We start from the raw sequence: 18104 nt of genomic DNA on the forward strand, positions 1-18104 counted from the left end.
TCTGCCAAATAATCAGAGGTTAGTTTCATTGTTTCTCTTCTGTATGTGACTTTTTGTTTTTCTCGAGCTGCTCTCAGGATTTTGCCTGTGTCTTTGGTTATATTCAGTGTGGTTGTGATTTGCCTTGGTAATTTACTTTTGGGGTCTATCCTATATGGGGTTTGTTGAGCTTCTTGGATGGTCAGCTTTTCATCTTTCATGATATTAGGGAAGTTTTCTGTCAGCAGTTCCTCAATGATCTTCTTTGTGTCTTCCATTTTCTCTCCCTGTTCTGGAACTCTGATCACTAGCAAATGTTTGCTTTTGATTGTATCCCACATAATTCTCAAGATTTCTTCATTTTTCTTCATTTTTTCTAATTTTTCCTCTAACAGAGTTGTATCCAAGCCTTCGATTTCAATTTCACTGATCTTAATTTCCATAAATTTGTACCTGGTCCTCAGCCCTTCTGTGACATTAGCCATTTCTGAAATCTTGTTATTTATCTGTTCGATTTCTACTTGCTGTTTCTGAATGTTTTCTAGTTGTGGATGGATTTTCTCATTTTGTTCCTGTATTATTTTTCTGAACTCTTCCCATTTTTGGTCTGTTTTTTTTTTTTTTTTTTTTTTTTTCTGGGAATTTATCTGTTTTTCCATAAATTTCTCTATTTTTGGATCATTTTTGTCTTTTTGTTTGTACTCTTGGCTAGTACAGAATTTTGGAGATTCAAATTCCCTATCAGGTAGTTCTAGTGTCTTTTCTTCTATAGGAAATTTATCTTTTGTATTATTTTGGACACCTAATGGGCCCATCTTGTCCTTTTCTTATACGTTTTGATATCGTCTGCTATCTTCAAGACATTCAGTGTTATTTTCCTCATTTACTGATTGTAGATCTCTTTGTTTTGACCTGCTTTTTTGTTTTATTTGGTTAAGTCTGAGTGGGTGGGCTGTGCATTCTTTGTTGTTTGATTATCCATGGTCGTGACAGTTGTTTTAACTGATTGTCAAATGGACAAGGCCACTCACTCAGCTATGGTGCAGCAGGGCAGGTCCAGCTGAAGGGGAGGGCCTGGGATGGGTTGTTTGTGGCACATGCAAATGCTGAAAGAGTGAACTGGTGATAAATTATGGGCAGGTTAACCAGTTGCTGAGTTTTCAGCTCAGATTCCTGGTGACCACATATTTGTAAGAGTAGAACTGTGCACCATAATGTTTTCAGTAGCTGACTTTTCTGAAGCAGGTCACCATTCCTTTCCTCTGATAAGCCTCTTGTAGACTCAAGCTTCCTACCTTTTGCTTAGAAGCCAAGTGTGTTCACTGCTTGCATCATCCAAGGACTCCTGTGCTCTAGTTTAATAACCTTCTGCTGTTGAGTCAATTCTGAATCATAGAAACCTTTCTGGACAGAGCAGAATTACTCCAAAGATTTCCAAAGTGTAATCTTTATGGAAGCAGGGGCTCTGGTTAACCCACTGTCCCTGAGTTGATTCCAACTTACAGCGACCCTCTAGGACAGGGTTGTGCTGCTCCATATGGTTTCCAAGGCTATAGCACTTAACGGGAAGCAGAATGCCATATCTTTCTCCTGCAGAGCATCTGGGGGGTTCAAACCACAGACCTATCAGTTACCAGCCAAGCTCTTTAACTACTGCAAAACTAGCGTTCCTTGAAAGGAGGGCCAAAAAATTGAGAGCATGAATTCTGTACTTCTTCTGTACTTCGGAACCTCAGGTAGCATAGTGGTTATGAGTTTGGCTGCTAACCAAAAGGTCTGCAGTTAGAATCTACCATGTACTTCTTGAGAAAATTATGGAATGATTCTTCTTTGTCCTACAGGTTCACTCTGAGTTGAATTCCATTCCACCAGAGGTTTGGTTTTTGGTCCTAAGTTAACAGCACACTAGGTGGCACTCAAGTCAAATTCTTGACATGGTTATCCTGTTTCAAATTGCAGTCCAAAATGTTTTTTGTATTTGCCTAACTCACTAAAGTGTTACTGTTACAAAACAAAAAGAAACAAATTCAATGCCATCTAGTCGAATTCTTCCTCTCTCTCTCTTTCTCTCTCTGTCTCTCTTTTCATCTCCCATTCTGTCTGTTTGCCTGCAAATGTTAATCTCAGGCAACTTTCGTAAGAGATTTTCCACTATCTTTTTTTCTCTACAAGTTCTGAGGGTAGAAGAGCTACTGTTATGACCAATATTAATTGTACAGTTTGAATCCAAGGTGCATCACTTTTACTGAATCTTGTGACTTTCCTGGTAAGCCAGAAGCAAAAGATATTGCTCTTTTGCTACTCAGAAATATTATTGAGAAGCAAATATATGCTTTTTTTCATACACCCAACAATTTTAGCCCTTTTAAAAACAAAAATAATTAAAAAAAAAATACCAAACCCATTGTCTTTGTGGTACTTCCAACTAATGGTTACATCAAATGTGTCACAGTAGACGTGATCTCCACAGGGCTTCCGTGGCCATAATCTTTATCAAAACTGATTCCCAGGCCTTTCTTTGATGGCATCATTGGGGGTTTCAGTCACCAATCTTTCTGTTAGTGGATGAGAGCAAACAGTTTGTGTCTCCATGGAAGTATTTTTATCTTTAGTATGCTTTAAATAGATAATGTTTGTGCATTCTAGGATGGAAGATTAATATTAATTCTCATTACCAGTTTCAAATTTCACATAGGGCTGCTAGGATATTCGCCTTTGGGAGAACCAATGAGGAGATACCTAATTTCCAAAGAAAAGAATATGAAACAGGAGTGAGATCTGCCCAAGTCCGTTTCTAGGAAGTTCTTATACCTTCTAACTTTCTGTTAAACTTTATGGCTTTATCCCCTGACTCTTCCAGGGAGCTCAGATTTATTTGTTTCAGTTTTGTATTATTTTGTCTTTTTGTATTATTGGATTCTATCCTTTTCCATTCAATTTGATTTGATTATATTCAATTTTTTACTGACCCTGCATTCTCTCCTTGGCCTAAGATGTGTTGTAGGGGAGTCAACATACAAATTTCTAGAAATACTGAAAGGGGAGTAGTTTATGCTTCAAAGAGCAGTAGTGTTGGGGTACCTTGTCTCCTGATCCAAAAGAGTAATATGGGGCTTATGTTTCTGCTAAGAGAATGCTGCCTTCTGAAAGCAGAAAGTTGCTGTTTCCAATTGCTAGTAAAGAGATGGCGTTATTATTATAAGACAAAGAATGGCTCCTAAATAACTCATTGCGCCCTTGCCTCTTAACTCACAGTTTTCACTTTTGGCTAACAGATGATGAGACAAAGTGGTTAAGGTAGAATCAACTGACTTCGGAGATCATTATAAGTGATTTAATTTGGTGATTAATTTTTCAAGAGGGTCTTGATATCTTCTTATTAAAATTCATGCAAGCAGTTTTTAAAATTCTTGAAACTGTGTAATATGGAAGAAGAACCATGGAATTTGAGAGCTCTCAGTCTCTGTTCTCCATTTTTGTGCAGGTAAACTATAATATCCAAATGAAACTACTTCAAAAATTACATTTTTCTTTCTCATCTTGGCATATCCATACAAATCCTCATGGCAAAGGCAGCTTCAGCAACAGATTAAAAATTCTAGAATTCCCTTTTACCCCCCAAAGTTTTCTTGGGTCCTGCAATCTCCATCTCTAAGGTGAACAAGGTCTTCTTACAAGGTCATACAAACAGACAGACTTCAGCATCAAACATCCAGGCAAGTTCTGACTTGTAAGGAGGCCATGTTTTAAAGACAGAAGCCCTTTCCTCAAGGGTGAGACTTGAGAGGGCATCTCAGACGAGGTAAGTAACTTACAAGGCAGAGAATGCCAAGATAGTCAGTGGAATTAAGATTCCCTTTTTTTTTTTTTTTTGTGGTGAGCTGGGGATAGGCAGAAAGAGCCAGCACATGTTTCTCCGACCTACCTAAGATGCAGATGTGAGTCTCTATGGGATTTTTCCATTTATTCTAAGAAAAAAAAAAAAAAAATTCAGACATGTGGAAACAGACTCAGACCAGAAAGTTGGAGAATAGGGCCCTGAAACTCCAGAGAAGTCAGGCATGTTATCATTCCTTTTTTCCACAGGTTAGAATGAACATCTAAACTCAGTAGATAAACAGAGTCACAGAGCTGTCCTGAGCTCCCTGCAGTCAGAATATTTATCCATGAATGTATCCCCTAGTGGGTGACAAGTTGCAGTTTTTGATAAAAGACAATCAGCATTAAACACAGGTGTCTCAGAGCCTAGGAATCCACTCAAGCCCACCTGCAGGTGGAAAGCTCCCTCTGCTGGGGGCTTGATCTCAATTCCTACCCAAGGAAAAACTCTCACCTTTTAGCAGAAAGAACCTCCATTTGGGTCCAGGTGAAAATTGGGCCTCTTGTATAAATCTGTGTGGGTTTGGACTATTTTGGTAACAAAGTCTACAGAACAAAGTCTACAGAATGTGTGAGAGTGTGACACTCTCCACCCCGTAAACACTGAATCTAGGGCAACCGACTCAAACAGTTCCACCTGCACAGCTGACTTCCCAGTTCCTACAAATCACACCCTAGCTTCTAATTCAATGCACACCAAACTACCAGCATCCGGTAACAGAGGTAATCTACTACATGACCCATCCATATCAATTTCCTCACTCCTTTGAATATGATCAAGATGAGAAAATTAGAGAGGTCTGATATTGTCAAGGATTTCATTTTGCTTGAGTCCACAAACAACACTCATGGAAGGAGCAGTCCAGAAATCAAATTCCTGAATTGGGCAAATCTCCTGATGAAGAGTTAAAGTGCTAAAAAGCAAAAATGTCACTTTGAGGACTACAGTGCTCCTGACTCAAAGTGTAGCATTTTCAATCGTCTCATTTTTATGTGAAAGCTGGACAATTAATAAGGAACCTGAAGAAAACTTGATGTCTTTGAATTATTCTGGGATGAAAGATACCGAATATGTCATGAACTTCTAGTAGAAAAAACAAGTCTGTCTTGGAAGAAGTAGAGCCAGAACGCTCCTTAGAAGCTAGAAATGGTGAGACTTCATTTCATGTACTTTGCACATGTTATCAGGAGGGACCAGTACCTGGAGAAGGAGTTCATACTTGGTAGAGGATCAGCCAAAAAGAGCAATAAGATGGATTGACACAGTGGCTGCAACAATGGGCTCAAACACAGCAATGATTGTAAGGCTGGCGCATGATGGCCAGTGTCTCCTTGTGCTGTACACACGGTGACCATGAGTCAGAACCAACTAACCAGCATGTGACAACAAATTTATATATTCATATAAAGAAAGAGAGAGAAATAAGGTAGGATATTCATCAATTTTATTCACTTGCTACCAGGAATATCATATTCACTACCTGAGGCATAAAATTTCTTTCCTCTTTTCCCCTTGCATGAAACTGTTCTATTAGCTCTTTATGTATAAGAGACAATATTTTTCTTCCCTACCAAGCTTTTTTGACTTGAACGCTCTTTAGAAATATAATTCACTTGGCCCCAGGGATAGTTTGCAGCACTTGATCTAACATTTCTAAACCATTAACCTTGTGTCAGCAGATACCAATCTTTTTTTACTAGTAATCTTATATATATATTTTAATTTTTATTGTGCTTTAAGTGAAAGTTTACAAATCAAGTCAGTCTCTCACACAAAAACTTATATACACCTTGCTACATACTCCCAACTGCTCTCCTCCTAATGAGACAACCCACTCTCTCTCTCCACTTTCCCTTTTCATGTTCATTTTGCCAGCTTCTAACCCCCTCTACCCTCTCACCTCCCCTCCAGGCAGGAAAGGCCTACACAGTCTCAAGTGTCTACCTGATCCAAGAAGCTCACTCCTCACCAGCATCCATCTCCAACCCACTGTCCAGTCCAATCCCTGTCTGAAGAGTTGGCTTTGGGAATGGTTCCTGTCCAGGGCCAGCAGAAGGTCTAGGGGCCATGACCACAGGGTTCTGTTAGTCTCAATCAGACCATTAAGTCTGGTCTTTTTGAGAATTTACTGTCTGCATTACACTACTCTCCTGCTCCCTCAGGGGTTCTCTATTGTGTTCCCTGTCAGGGCACTCATGGGTTGTAGCCAGGCACCATCTAATTCTTGTGGTCTCAGGATGATGCAGTCTCTGGTTTATGTGTCCCTTTCTGTCTCTTGGGCTTGTAATTACCTTGTGACCTTGGTGTTCTTCATTCTCCTTTGACCCACATAGGTTGAGACTAATTGATACACCTTAGATAGCTGCTTGGTAGCGTTTAAGACCCCAGGCACCACTCTCCAAAATGGGATGCAGAATATTTTCTTAATAGATTTTATTATGCCATTTCACTTAGTTGTCCCTTGAAGCCATGGTCCCAAAACCCCGGCCCCTTCTACGCTGGCCTTGGAAGCATTCAGTTTATTCAGAAAACTTTTTTGCTTTTGGTTTAGCCCAGTTGTGCTGACCTCACCTGCATTGTGTGTTGTCTTTCCCTTCACCTAAAGTAGTTCTTATCTACTACCTAATTAGTGAATACCCCTCTCTCACCCTCTTTCCCTCCCCCTCTCGTAACCATTAAAGAATATTTTCTTCTCTGTTTCTACTATTTCTCGAGTTCTTATAATAGTGGCCTTACACAATAGTTTTCATTTTGCAATGGACAAATTTTACTAAGCATAATGCCTACTGCTTTCCTCTATGTTATGAAAAGTTTCACAGATTCATCACTGTTTTTTATTCTTGGGCAGTGTTCAGCTGTGTGAATATACCATAATTCATTTATTCATTCATCCATTCTTTGATGGGCACCATGGTTGCTACCATTCTTTTGCTATTTTAAACAGTGCTGCAGTGAACAAGGGTGTGCATATATGTGTTCGTGTAAAGGCTCTTATTTTTCTAGGATATATTCCAAGGCGTGAGATTGCTGGATTGTATGATAGTTCTAATTCTAGCTTTTTAAGGAAGTGCCAAATAGATTTCCAAAGTAGTTGTACCATTTGACATTCCCACCAGCAGTGCATAAGTTTTCCAGTCTCTCCGCAGCCTCTCCAACATTTATTCATTTGTCTTTCTTGGATTAATGCCAGCCTTGTTGGAGTGAGATGAAATCTCATTGTAGTTTTGATTTGCATTTGTCTAATGGCTAATGATCATGAGCATTTCCTCATGTATCTGTTAGCTACCTGGATGTCTTCTTTACTGAAGTATCTATTCATATCTTTTGCCCATTGATTAATAGTGTTATTTGACTTTTTGTAGTGGAGTGTTTGCAGTATCATGTAGATTTTAGACCTCAGGCCTGTCAGGAATGTCATAGCTAAAAACTTTTTCCCAGTCTGTAGGTAATCTTTTTACCCTTTTGGTGAAGTCCTTGGAGGAGCATAGGTGTTTGATTTTTAGGAGCTCCCAGTTATCTACTTTTTCTTCTGCATTGTTACTAATGTTTTGCATAGGTATTATGCCATGTATTAGGGCTCCTAACGTTGTCCTAATTTTTTCTTCCATGATCTTTATCATTTTAGATTTTATATTTAGTTTTTTGATCCATTTTGAACTTGTTTTTGTGCATGGAGTGTGGTATGGGTCTTGTTTCATTTTTTTACAAATGGATATTCAGTTATTTCAGAACCATCTGTTAAAATGACTGTCTCTTCCTCATTTAACTGCTTAGGGGCCTTTGTCAAATATCAACTGCTCATTTGTGGATGGATGTATGTCTGGATTCTCAATTCTGTTCCATTGGTCTATATATCTGTTGTTGTACCAGTACCAAGGTGTTTTGACTACCGTGGCTGTATAATAGGTTCCAAAATCAGGTAGAGTAAGGCCTCCCACTTTGTTCTTCTTTTTCAGTAATGCTTTACTTATCTGGGACCTCTTTCCCTTCCATAAGAAGTTGGTGATTTGTTTCTCCATCTCATTAAAAATGTCATTGGAATTTGGATCGGAATTGCGTTAAATCTATAGATCGCTTTTCGTAGAATAGACAGTTTTGTAATTTTAAGTCTTCCTATTCATGTGCAAGGTATGCTTTTCCCCTTATGTAGGTCTCTTTTGGTTTCTTGCAGAAGTGTTTTCTATGTATAAGCCTTTACATCTTTGGTAAGATATATTCCCATGTATTTTATTTTCTTGGGGGATACTGTAAATGGTATGGATTTGGTGACTTCCGCTTTGATGTTCTTTTTGTTGGTGTCTAGGAATCCAACTGATTTTTGTATGTTTATCTTGTATCCTGATAATCTGCTGAACTCTTTTATTAGTTTCAGTAGTTTTCTGGAGGATTCCTTAGGCTTTTCTGTGTATAACATCCTTTCATCTGCAAATAGAGATAATTTTACTTCTTCCTTGCCAATCTGGATGCCCTTTATTTCTTTATCTGGCCTAATTCCTCTGGCTAGGACCTCCAGCACAATGTTAAATAAGAGTGGTGATAAAAGGCATCCTTGTTTGGTTCCTGATCTCAAGGGGAATGCTTTCAGGCTGTCTCCATTTAGGATGATGTTGGTTATTGGCTTTGTATAAATGCCCTTTATTATGTCTATTCCTATTTTACTGACACTTTTTATCATGAATAAGTGTTGCATTTTGTCAAATGCCTTTTCTGAATCAATTAATAAAATCATGTGATTCTTGTCTTTTGTTTTGTTTATATGATGGATTACATTAATTGTTTTTCTAATGTTTAGCCACCTGTGCATACCTGCTATGAATCCCACATGGTCATGGTGAATTATTTGTTTGATACGTTGTTGAATTTTATCAGCTAGAATTTTGTTGAGTTTTTTTGCATCTGAGTTCATGAGGGATATAGGTTTGTAATTTCTTTTTTTGTGGTATTTTCTTTACCTGGTTTTGGTATCAGGCATATGCTGGCTTCTTACAATGAGTTTGGGAGTATTCCATCCTTTTCTATGCTCTGAAACACCTTTAGCAGTAGTGGTGTTAACTCTTCTCTAAAAGTTTGGTAGAATTCTTCAGTGAAGCCATCTGGGCCAGGGATTTTTGTTGTTGTTGTTGTTGGAAGTTTTTTGATTACCTTTTCAATCTCTTATTTTTAATGGGTGTATTAAGTTGTTCTACCTCTGTTTGTCCCCCACATGTCTGTCAGTCTGTTGTACTGTGGGAGCTTGCATGTTGCTGTGATGCAGGAAGCTATGCCATCAGTATTCAAGTACGAACAGGGTCACCCATGGAGGACAGGTTTCATGTGAGTTTCCAGACTAAGACAGACTAGGAAGAAAGACCCAGCAGTCTACTTCTGAAATACATTAGCAAGGAAAACCTTATGAATAGCAGCCGGACATTGTATGATATAGTGGTGGAAGATGAGCCCCCCCAGGTTGGAAGGCACTCAAAACATGACTGGGGAAGGGCTGCCTCCTGAAAGTAGAGATGACCTTAAGGACGTGGATGGAGTAAAGCTTTCAGGACCTTCATTTCCTGATGTGGCATGACTCAAAAGGAGAAGAAACAACTCCAAACATCCGTTAAGAATGGGAACCTGGAATGTATGAAGTATGAATCTCAGAAAACTGGAAATAGTCAAAAATGAAATGGAACACATAAACATCGATATCCTAGGCATTAGTGAGCTGAAATGGACTGGTATTGGCCACTTTGAATCAGACAATCATATAGTGTACTATGCTGGGAATGACAACTCAAAGAGGAATGGTGTTGCATTCATCATCAAAAAGAACATTTCAAGATGTATCCTTAATTACAACGCTGTCAGTGATAGGATGATATCCATATGCCTACAAGGAAGACCAGTTAATATGACTATTATTCAAATTTACGCACCAGTCACTAGGGCCAAAGATGAGGAAATAGAAGATTTTTATCAGCTGCTACAGTCTGAGATTGATCGAACATGCAATCAAGATGCATTCATAATTACTGGAGATCGGAATGCAAAAGTTGGAAGCAAAAAAGAAGGATCAGTAGTTGGAAAATATGGCCTTGGTGATAGAAACAATGCCGGATATCGAATGATAGAATTTTGCAAGACCAACGACTTCCTCATTGCCAATATCTTCTTTCACCAACATAAACGGCGACCATACACGAAGAGTATACATACAGAAATCATTGACTGCATCTGTGGAAAGAAATGATGGAAAAGCTCAATATCTTCAGCCAGAACAAGGCCAGGGTCCTAACTGTGGAACAGACCATCAATTGCTCATATGCAAGTTCTAGCTGAAACTGAAGAAAATCAGAGGAAGTCCATGAGAGCCAAAACATGACCTTGAGTATAACCCACCTGAATATAGAGACCATCTCACGAATAGATTTGACTCATTGAACACTGGTGACCAAAGACCAGGCAAGTTGTGGAATGACATCAGGGACATCATCCATGAAGAAAGCAAGAGGTCATTGAAAAGACAGGAAAGAAAGAAAAGACCAAGACGGATGTCAGAGGAGACTGTGAAACTTGCTCTCGAAAGTCAAGCAGCTAAAGCAAAAGGAAGAATTGATGAAGTAAAAGAACTGAACAGAAAATTTCAAAGGGTGTCTCGAGAAGACAAAGTAAAGTATTACAATGACCTGTGCAAAGAGCTGGAGATGGTAAACCAAAAGAGAAGAACACGCTCAGCGATTCTCAAACTGAAAATTCAAAATTCAAGCCTCATGTTGCAATAGTGAAGGATTCTATGGGGAAAATATTAAATAACACAGGAAGCATCAAAAGAAAAGATGGAAGAAATACACAGAGTCATTATACCAAAAACCTAAACCCTAGGAAAAACTCCACCCTCCACATACGTGCTTCCATGGCCCTAATGTGGCTGGAGAAAAACACATAATTATTCTGATTCATCTCACCATAAATTTATGCACACTACTTCAGGACAGCCCTTAATCCTGCCTCACAATTGTATTTCATTTACCTGGTTCATTCAGTCTGCACCCTTTCTCTTTTCTTTTCTCTTCAGTTTTAACAGCTACTTGTCATTCTTTGTTTTCGTCGCTGTTAGATGTCATCAAGTCCGCTCTGACTCATAGCGACCCTATGCACAACAGAATGAAAAACTGCCTGGTCCTGCACCATCTTTACAATCGTTGTTATGCTTGAGCTCATTGATGCAGCCACTGTGCCAATCCACCTTGTTGAGTGTCTTCCTCTTTTCCGCTGACCCTGTACTCTGCCAAGCATGGTGTCCTTCTCCAGGGACTCATCCCTCCTGACGCCATGTCCAAAGTATGTAAGACACGGTATCGCCATCCTTTCCTCTAAGGAGCATTCTGACCGCACTTCTTCCAAGACAGATTTGTTCATTCTTTTGGCAGTCCATGGTATATTCACTATTCTTCGCCAACACCACAATTCAAAGGCGTCAACTCTTCTTCGGTCTTCCTTATTCATTGTCCAGCTTTCACATGCAAATGATGCAATTGAAAATACCATGGCTTGGGTCAGGCGCACCTTAGTCTTCATGGTGACATCTTTGCTCTTCAACACTTTGAGGAGATCCTTTGCAGTAGATTTTCCCAATGCAATGCGTCTTCTTGACTGCTGCTTCCATGGCTGTTGATTATGGATCCAAGTAAAATGAAATCCTTGACAACTTCAATCTTTTCTCTGTTTATCATGGTGTTGCTCAGTGGTCCAGTTGTGAGGATTTTTGTTTTCTTTATATTGAGGTGTAATCCATACTGAAGGCTGTTGTCTTTGATCTTCGTTAGTAAGTGCTTCAAGTCCTCTTCACTTTCAGCAAGCAAGGTTGTGTCATCTGCATAACGCAGGTTGCTAATGAGTCTTCCTCCAATCATGATGCCCCATTCTTCCTCATATAGTCCGGCTTCTCAGATTATTTGTTCAGCATACAGATTAAATATATGTGAAAGAATACAACCCTGACGCAAACCTTTCCTGACTTTAAGCCAATCAGTATCCCCTTGTTCTGTCCAAACAACTGTCTCTTGATCTATGTAAAGGTTCCTCATGAGCACAAATAATTCTTCTGGAACTCCCATTCTTCACAGTGTTACCCATAGTTTGTTATGACCCACACAGTCAAGTGCCTTTGCATAGTCAGTAAAACACGGGTAAACATCCTTCTGGTATTCTCTGCTTTCAGCCAGGATCTATCTGACATCAGGAGTGATATCCCTGGTTCCATGTCCTCTTCTGAAACCAGCCTGAATTTCTGGCAGTTCCCTGTCGATATACTGCTGCAGCCATTTTTGAATGATCTTCAGCAAAATTTTGCTTGTGTGTGATATTAATGATATTGTTCTATAATTTCCACATTCGGTTGGATCACCTTTCTTGGGAATAGGCATAAATATGGATCTCTTCCAGTCTGTTGTTTAGGAAGCTGTCTTCCATATTTCTTGGCATAGACGAGTGAGCACCTCCAGCATTGCATCTGTTTGTTGAAGGATCTCAATTGCTATTCCATCAATTCCTGAAGCCTTGTTTTTCGTCAATGACTTCAGAGCAACTTAGACTTCTTCTTTCAGTACCATCAGTTCCTGATCATACGCCACCTCTGGAAATGGTTGAATATCAACTAATTCTTTTTGGTATAATGACTGTGTGTATTCCTTCCATCTTCTGATGCTTCCTGCATCATTTAATATTTCCCCCACGGAATCCTACACTATTGCTACTTGAGGCTTGAATTTTTTCTTCAGTTCTTTCAGTTTGTGAAATGCCAAGCAAATGACCTCATTTCCTGTTTCTTAGAAGAGCTTCCACTAGCTCCTCTCATGTATCTTCTGATCCACAGGCATCTACATCCCCATGTTCTGCCTTCCTTTCTTCCTGTTACTGTAGATGAGCAGACAGCCCTCCTACCTGATGCCAGTCCCTCTGCTTGTATACCACTGTCCCTCCCAAGGGTATCTTGGCATTTCTCACCTCTCTTTTCTCAACTATCTGTGTTTTCCACACTTTAGCGTCATTTCCGTCAGCATGAAACATCTTTTTTAAAAACTGTCCTGATTTCACATCTCCCTCCAGTTACGTCCTGTTTCACTCTTCTCCTTTACCTTAAGGCTCATTGAAAGACTTCTATATAGTCACCAAACCTGGACCATGTCTTTTTGTCCTCCCTAAGTCATGCAATTTCCAGCATCCTTTCTGTCACCAAGGCCATATTTTTTGATTACTGATCCTTCCTCTTTGTTTCGAACTTTCACATTGCTGTCACCATACTGATTGGGTATTCAATCAATTTCAGACTGCCGAACTTGGTAAAAATCTTCTATTTCTTCACCTTTGGCCTTAGTGGTTAGTGGGTAAATTTGAATAATACTCATATTAACTGATCTTACTTGTATACGTGTAGATGTTATTCTATCACTGTCAACATTGTATTTCACGATAGATTTTGAATTGTTCTTCTTGATAAATTCAACACCAGTCCTTTTCAAGTTATCATTCCCGGCATAATAGATCATATGATTTTCCAACTCAAAATGACCAATACCAGTCCATTTTGGCTGACTAATGTCTAGGATATTGATCTTTATGCATTCTATTTCAATTCTGACAATTTCTCTTTTCCTAATTACAGTTCGTACATTCTACATTTCCATTATTAAAGGATGTTCACCTGGTTCTTCTGACTTTGAGTCATGCCATATCAGCACGCGAATGTCCCAAAAGCTAGACTTCATGCACTGCATTAAGGTCAACTCAACTTTAAGGAGGCAGCTCTTCCCCAATCATCTTTTGAGTGCCTTCCAACCTGAGGGGCTCATCTTCTGGCAGTGAAACGGACATTGTTCTGTTGCTATTTATAAGGCTTTCACTGGCTAATTCTTTCAGAAGCAGACCACCAGGTCCTTCGTCCTAGTCTGTCTTACTCTAGAAGCTCAACTGAAACCAGGCCCACTGTGGTGACCCTCCTGGTATTTGTATATTGGTGGCATAGCTACCAGCATCACAGCAATATGCAAGTCCTCACGGTATGACAAACTGATGGAAGTGTATTCTGCATCTAATTTCTGGATTTTTTTTTTCAGATACATAGTACCCTGATTTTAGTTTTCCATGACTTGCATATAATGTAAAGTTTATCATTTATTTCTTTAAATAAACTCACATAGCTTCCAAATCTAAATTGTGAGGAGAACACCTTTTGTTCTCTGTTATTTCAGTTGCTTCACATTCATATTCATATCTTAGTTGTCTTATTTTCTTGGATGTCAAGGATCTCTGACTTCTTAGTGGTATCAGTCTTTGAAAACTTCTTTGTGAGGTGCCCTGAGGATTTATGATGGATGTGCCCTTTTCTAGAGCAGCTTTCTATTGATTGGGGCTTCTTAAACTAATTTCAAGGTTGGAGAGTTCCAGACACACCTAAGCCATACATAGCTGGAGTGAAACTCCTTGGAAGGCTGACTTCCAGACACAACTTTCCAAAGAAATTTTGCTTATTATTCCCTGTCCATTTCCACAATGACCCTAGAGCCCTTTGACCATTTTCTAGCAGCTGTGAGAAGGATACGTTTAGTTTCTCTGTTTCATAGGGTCTTTGAGACGAGAGCCACCATCCCTTGGCTCTAGCACAACATAGGGTCCCTCAGGACTCCCCACATTGGTAATTTCTAGGTCTGTCTTTCATTTTCCTGGATTTTACATATCTCTAGAAGTAATTCATTAGTGTATACAGTGACTTCAACTGTCCTTCAGGATAACATTGGGTTTAGAGCTCAGACATTTTCTGGCCATAAATTTTTATCAAAAAGTGAACCAAAAGTTCTGCATTGTCATCTCTTCTTTACTCCTCACTCTCTTTTGTATATTTCAAGCATTTTATATTATTTCACGAGGATTGCAGAAATCAGGAAACTAGCCCATCGTTTATGGGCCCTGAACCCATTTCAATTTTTTTTTCTTATTTTAAATAGAAGCTCTTAAGAGAAGCTACTGCTTGTAGTTTGAGATTTTCTATGTTGATATGAGAGCTTCTAAGTTGCCTACTTTGTCTTTTCTAGTAATTAGATCTTGATTTACATGGATTACTTTCACAACCCACTGCCCACGTCCTTTGCTTCCACATTCAATGAAGGCGTTGCATAGATCCTCCAGGCCCAGTCTGGCTGCTCAGATTTTATAAATGGGGACTTTGCAATGTGCACTGATCTTTATCAGGCAGGTGGAGGCAGCAAGATGGTATTACAAGCTCCTGTCCTCATGTTCCTGTTGCTCTGGGTCTCTGGTGAGAAATGAACACTGCCTTGATCCCTTTAAAGAAGTATCTTTGTAGAGCTGAAAAATGATGTAAGACATAGTGGGAAATGAAGGCTATTTCCAAAAATGACTCAATTATGTGTGAGAGGTATTCCACTAAAATGCCCATTCAAAATGGTATGTTTTAAGGTGCCTATTTTTTTTTATGAAAAAGTGTGTGTATACATATATGTATGGTAATTGTCCTCTCTGATTGCAGGTTCCAGTAGAGACATTGTGATAACACAGTCTCCTGTCTCCCTGACCATGTCTCCAGAAGAATGATCCCCATCAGTGCAAGTCCAGCCAGAGTGTTAGCAGCGTCTTGGCCTGGTATAAGCAAAAACCAGGGCAGGCTCCGAAGCTGCTTTTCTCCTTTGCATCTAACTAGGCATCTGAGATCCCTGACCTGTTTAGTGGCAGTGGGTCCATCATAATCAGCAGCTTCCAGACTGAAGACATGGCAAATTGTTGCTGTTAGCAACATTATGGCTAAGCTCTCAGACTATTTTAGCTTCAAATAGAAGTTCCTCCCCAGGGCTGGAGGCCTGTGAGTCTTCACTGCACCAGCTACTTCCTTTCTGCACAGTCCTGAACATGCACACTTCCTCTATCTGCACCAGAAGCCTCATCTCCTAGAGACGGAATTTTCTTCCAGAGTGATCCTCCTATTTAGACAGGTCTACATTTTGAAATGAGATATGTAATAAAAACTACAAGCCACCAAGTCCTGTCCACTTGTTCCAGTTAGAGAACATTGGTTTGATGTTACTTGTATCCCTGATTACACAGTATCGCTGGATCATCCTCATGTGTCTGACATTTTAGGTCCCAGTGGTCAGATCCTGCTCAGTAGGTGCCCAAATCTCTGGCTATCTCCCAGGAGAGAAAGTCTCCATTAGCTGTAGGGCCAGTTAGACTCTCAACTATACTGACAGGAAACACTACTTGGATAGTTATCAGCATACAACGTAGCAGGGACCTACGGGCCTCACTCACCATACTTCCTCTACACGTGTTGTTGTGATGCTGAACAGGTTTCAAGAGCACTTGCAGACTAATACAGACTAGAAAGAAAGGCCTGGTGACCTACTTCTGGGAAATCATCCAGGGAAAACTTTATGGATCACAACAATCAGATAATATTATGCATTGAATTCTCATGAGTCATGGACTCACAAGATGGCAACTAACAAACAGAAAGAACCATGATTTCCTTCAGTCACTAAATTAAACTTGGTCACCCAAGGGACTAATGCAAAGAGGAATTGACAACTAATGAAAAAGAACATGGGAAAGCTATCACATGTTTCTAGAGTGATAGGATTAATGAGTTAGAGTCTGGTCTTTAAAAGAATGAGTGCCCCTGAAAGACATGGAGAGAGGAAAAAAGGCAGTAAAATGGGAGCTTAGAGCATGAAAATGCCTTCATTGATGTTGGCCAGGAAGACTTGGCTGGAAAACAGGATCCATGGAAGGAAAACGGAAGAGAGAAATTCTACTTTCTGTGAGGGAGATTTTAAATATGAAGGGTCCAGGTTTAATATTGGGTTAGGTCCAGAGTAATGAGGGGTAATGGCACAGAAAGGAAAAAAGTCCAGGAAAACAAGGAAATAAAATGGGAATGTTCCAGAGTCAGGAAGGCACAGGGAAGAGAGAAATGATCTTTCAGGGTATAAAGCACAGTGAACCCTTCCGAAATCAATCACATGATCTATCCATATGAAACATGGAGGTTCCTGTGATATGAAAACCCCTGACAAAGCTTACAAAACATTTTTAGAGCATTTTTTTTCTTTAATTTATCAGGAAAGGAGATCCAGAAGAAGCCACATCCCTTCATTTTCTCCTGGAACCTGCAAATACTCCAAGGAATTAGGAGATGCAGGTTTTGGGGCAGAGAGAGGAAGCATGCATGTTCAGGGCTGAGCAGAAAGGAAGCAGCTGGTGAAGTGAAGACTCACTGGCCTGTAGCCCTTGGGAGGAGGTTTTTGTTCGAGGCTGAAGCACTGTGGGAGGTCGCTCTTTACCCTGCTGACAATAATAAAGTGCGGCATCTTCAGCCTGGAAGTTGCTGATGGTGAGAGTGAAGTCTGTCCCAGACCCACTGCCACTGAACCGGTCAGGGACCCCAGAATCCCGGTTAGATGCCAAGTAGATGAGCAGCTTAGGAGCCTGTCCTGGTTTCTGCTGGTGCCAGGCTAAGAGGTCCACCTCGTAGCTGCTGTCAGAAAGACTCTGGCTGGCCTTGCACTTGATGGTCACTGTTTCTCCTGGAGATGCAGCCAGGGAAGCTGGAGACTGGGTCATTATGATGTCCCCACTGGCACCTGTAATCAGAGAGGCCAATTACCATGCATACATATATACACACACTTTTTCAAACACACATTAAAATATCCCCCCAATACAAAAACATTTAGTGATATTAGTTATCAGCACATAATTGGTTCCATTTGGAAATAACCATCATTTCCCACTTTATCTTAAAATCATTTCCCAGCTCTACAAAGATTCTACTCTACAAGGATTGAAGCACTTTTAATTTCTCACCAGAGGCCCAGAGCAACAGGGACATGAGGAACAGGGTCTGTGGCACCATCTTGCTGGCCCTGCCTGCCAGATGCAGATCAGCTCACATTGCACAGGCCCCGTTTATAATGTCTGAGCAGCCAGCCTGGGTGTGGAGGGGCCTATGCAAAGCAATCAGTGCATTGAAAGCAAATTACATGGACCACGGTTTGTGAAACTATCCAATGTACATCAAGAGCCAAAAATATCACAGAAAGTATCATTTTATCAGTAGAAACACAGTACTTAGAAGCTCTAATATCAACTTGAAATAAAACCTCTCACAGTCCAGTGGGTTCCAACTCAGGGCAACGCTATGTGTTACACAGTAGAGCTGCTCCATAGGGTTTTCTTGCCTGTAGTCTTTATAAAAGCG

General features: G+C 40.0%; 1 gene segment (V, D, J or C); it reads right to left on the reverse strand.

Annotated features, from left to right (window-relative positions):
• Positions 1–16220: 16220 nt before the first annotated feature.
• LOC104846564 (immunoglobulin kappa variable 4-1-like) lies at positions 16221–17772 on the reverse strand. The segment is given in 2 exon segments: positions 16221–17487; positions 17711–17772. Coding segments are annotated over 2 exon segments (504 nt in total).
• Positions 17773–18104: the final 332 nt, after the last annotated feature.

The sequence above is a fragment of the Loxodonta africana genome, chromosome 15 (genome assembly GCF_030014295.1).
Source record: "Loxodonta africana isolate mLoxAfr1 chromosome 15, mLoxAfr1.hap2, whole genome shotgun sequence".
Taxonomy (NCBI): domain Eukaryota; kingdom Metazoa; phylum Chordata; class Mammalia; order Proboscidea; family Elephantidae; genus Loxodonta; species Loxodonta africana.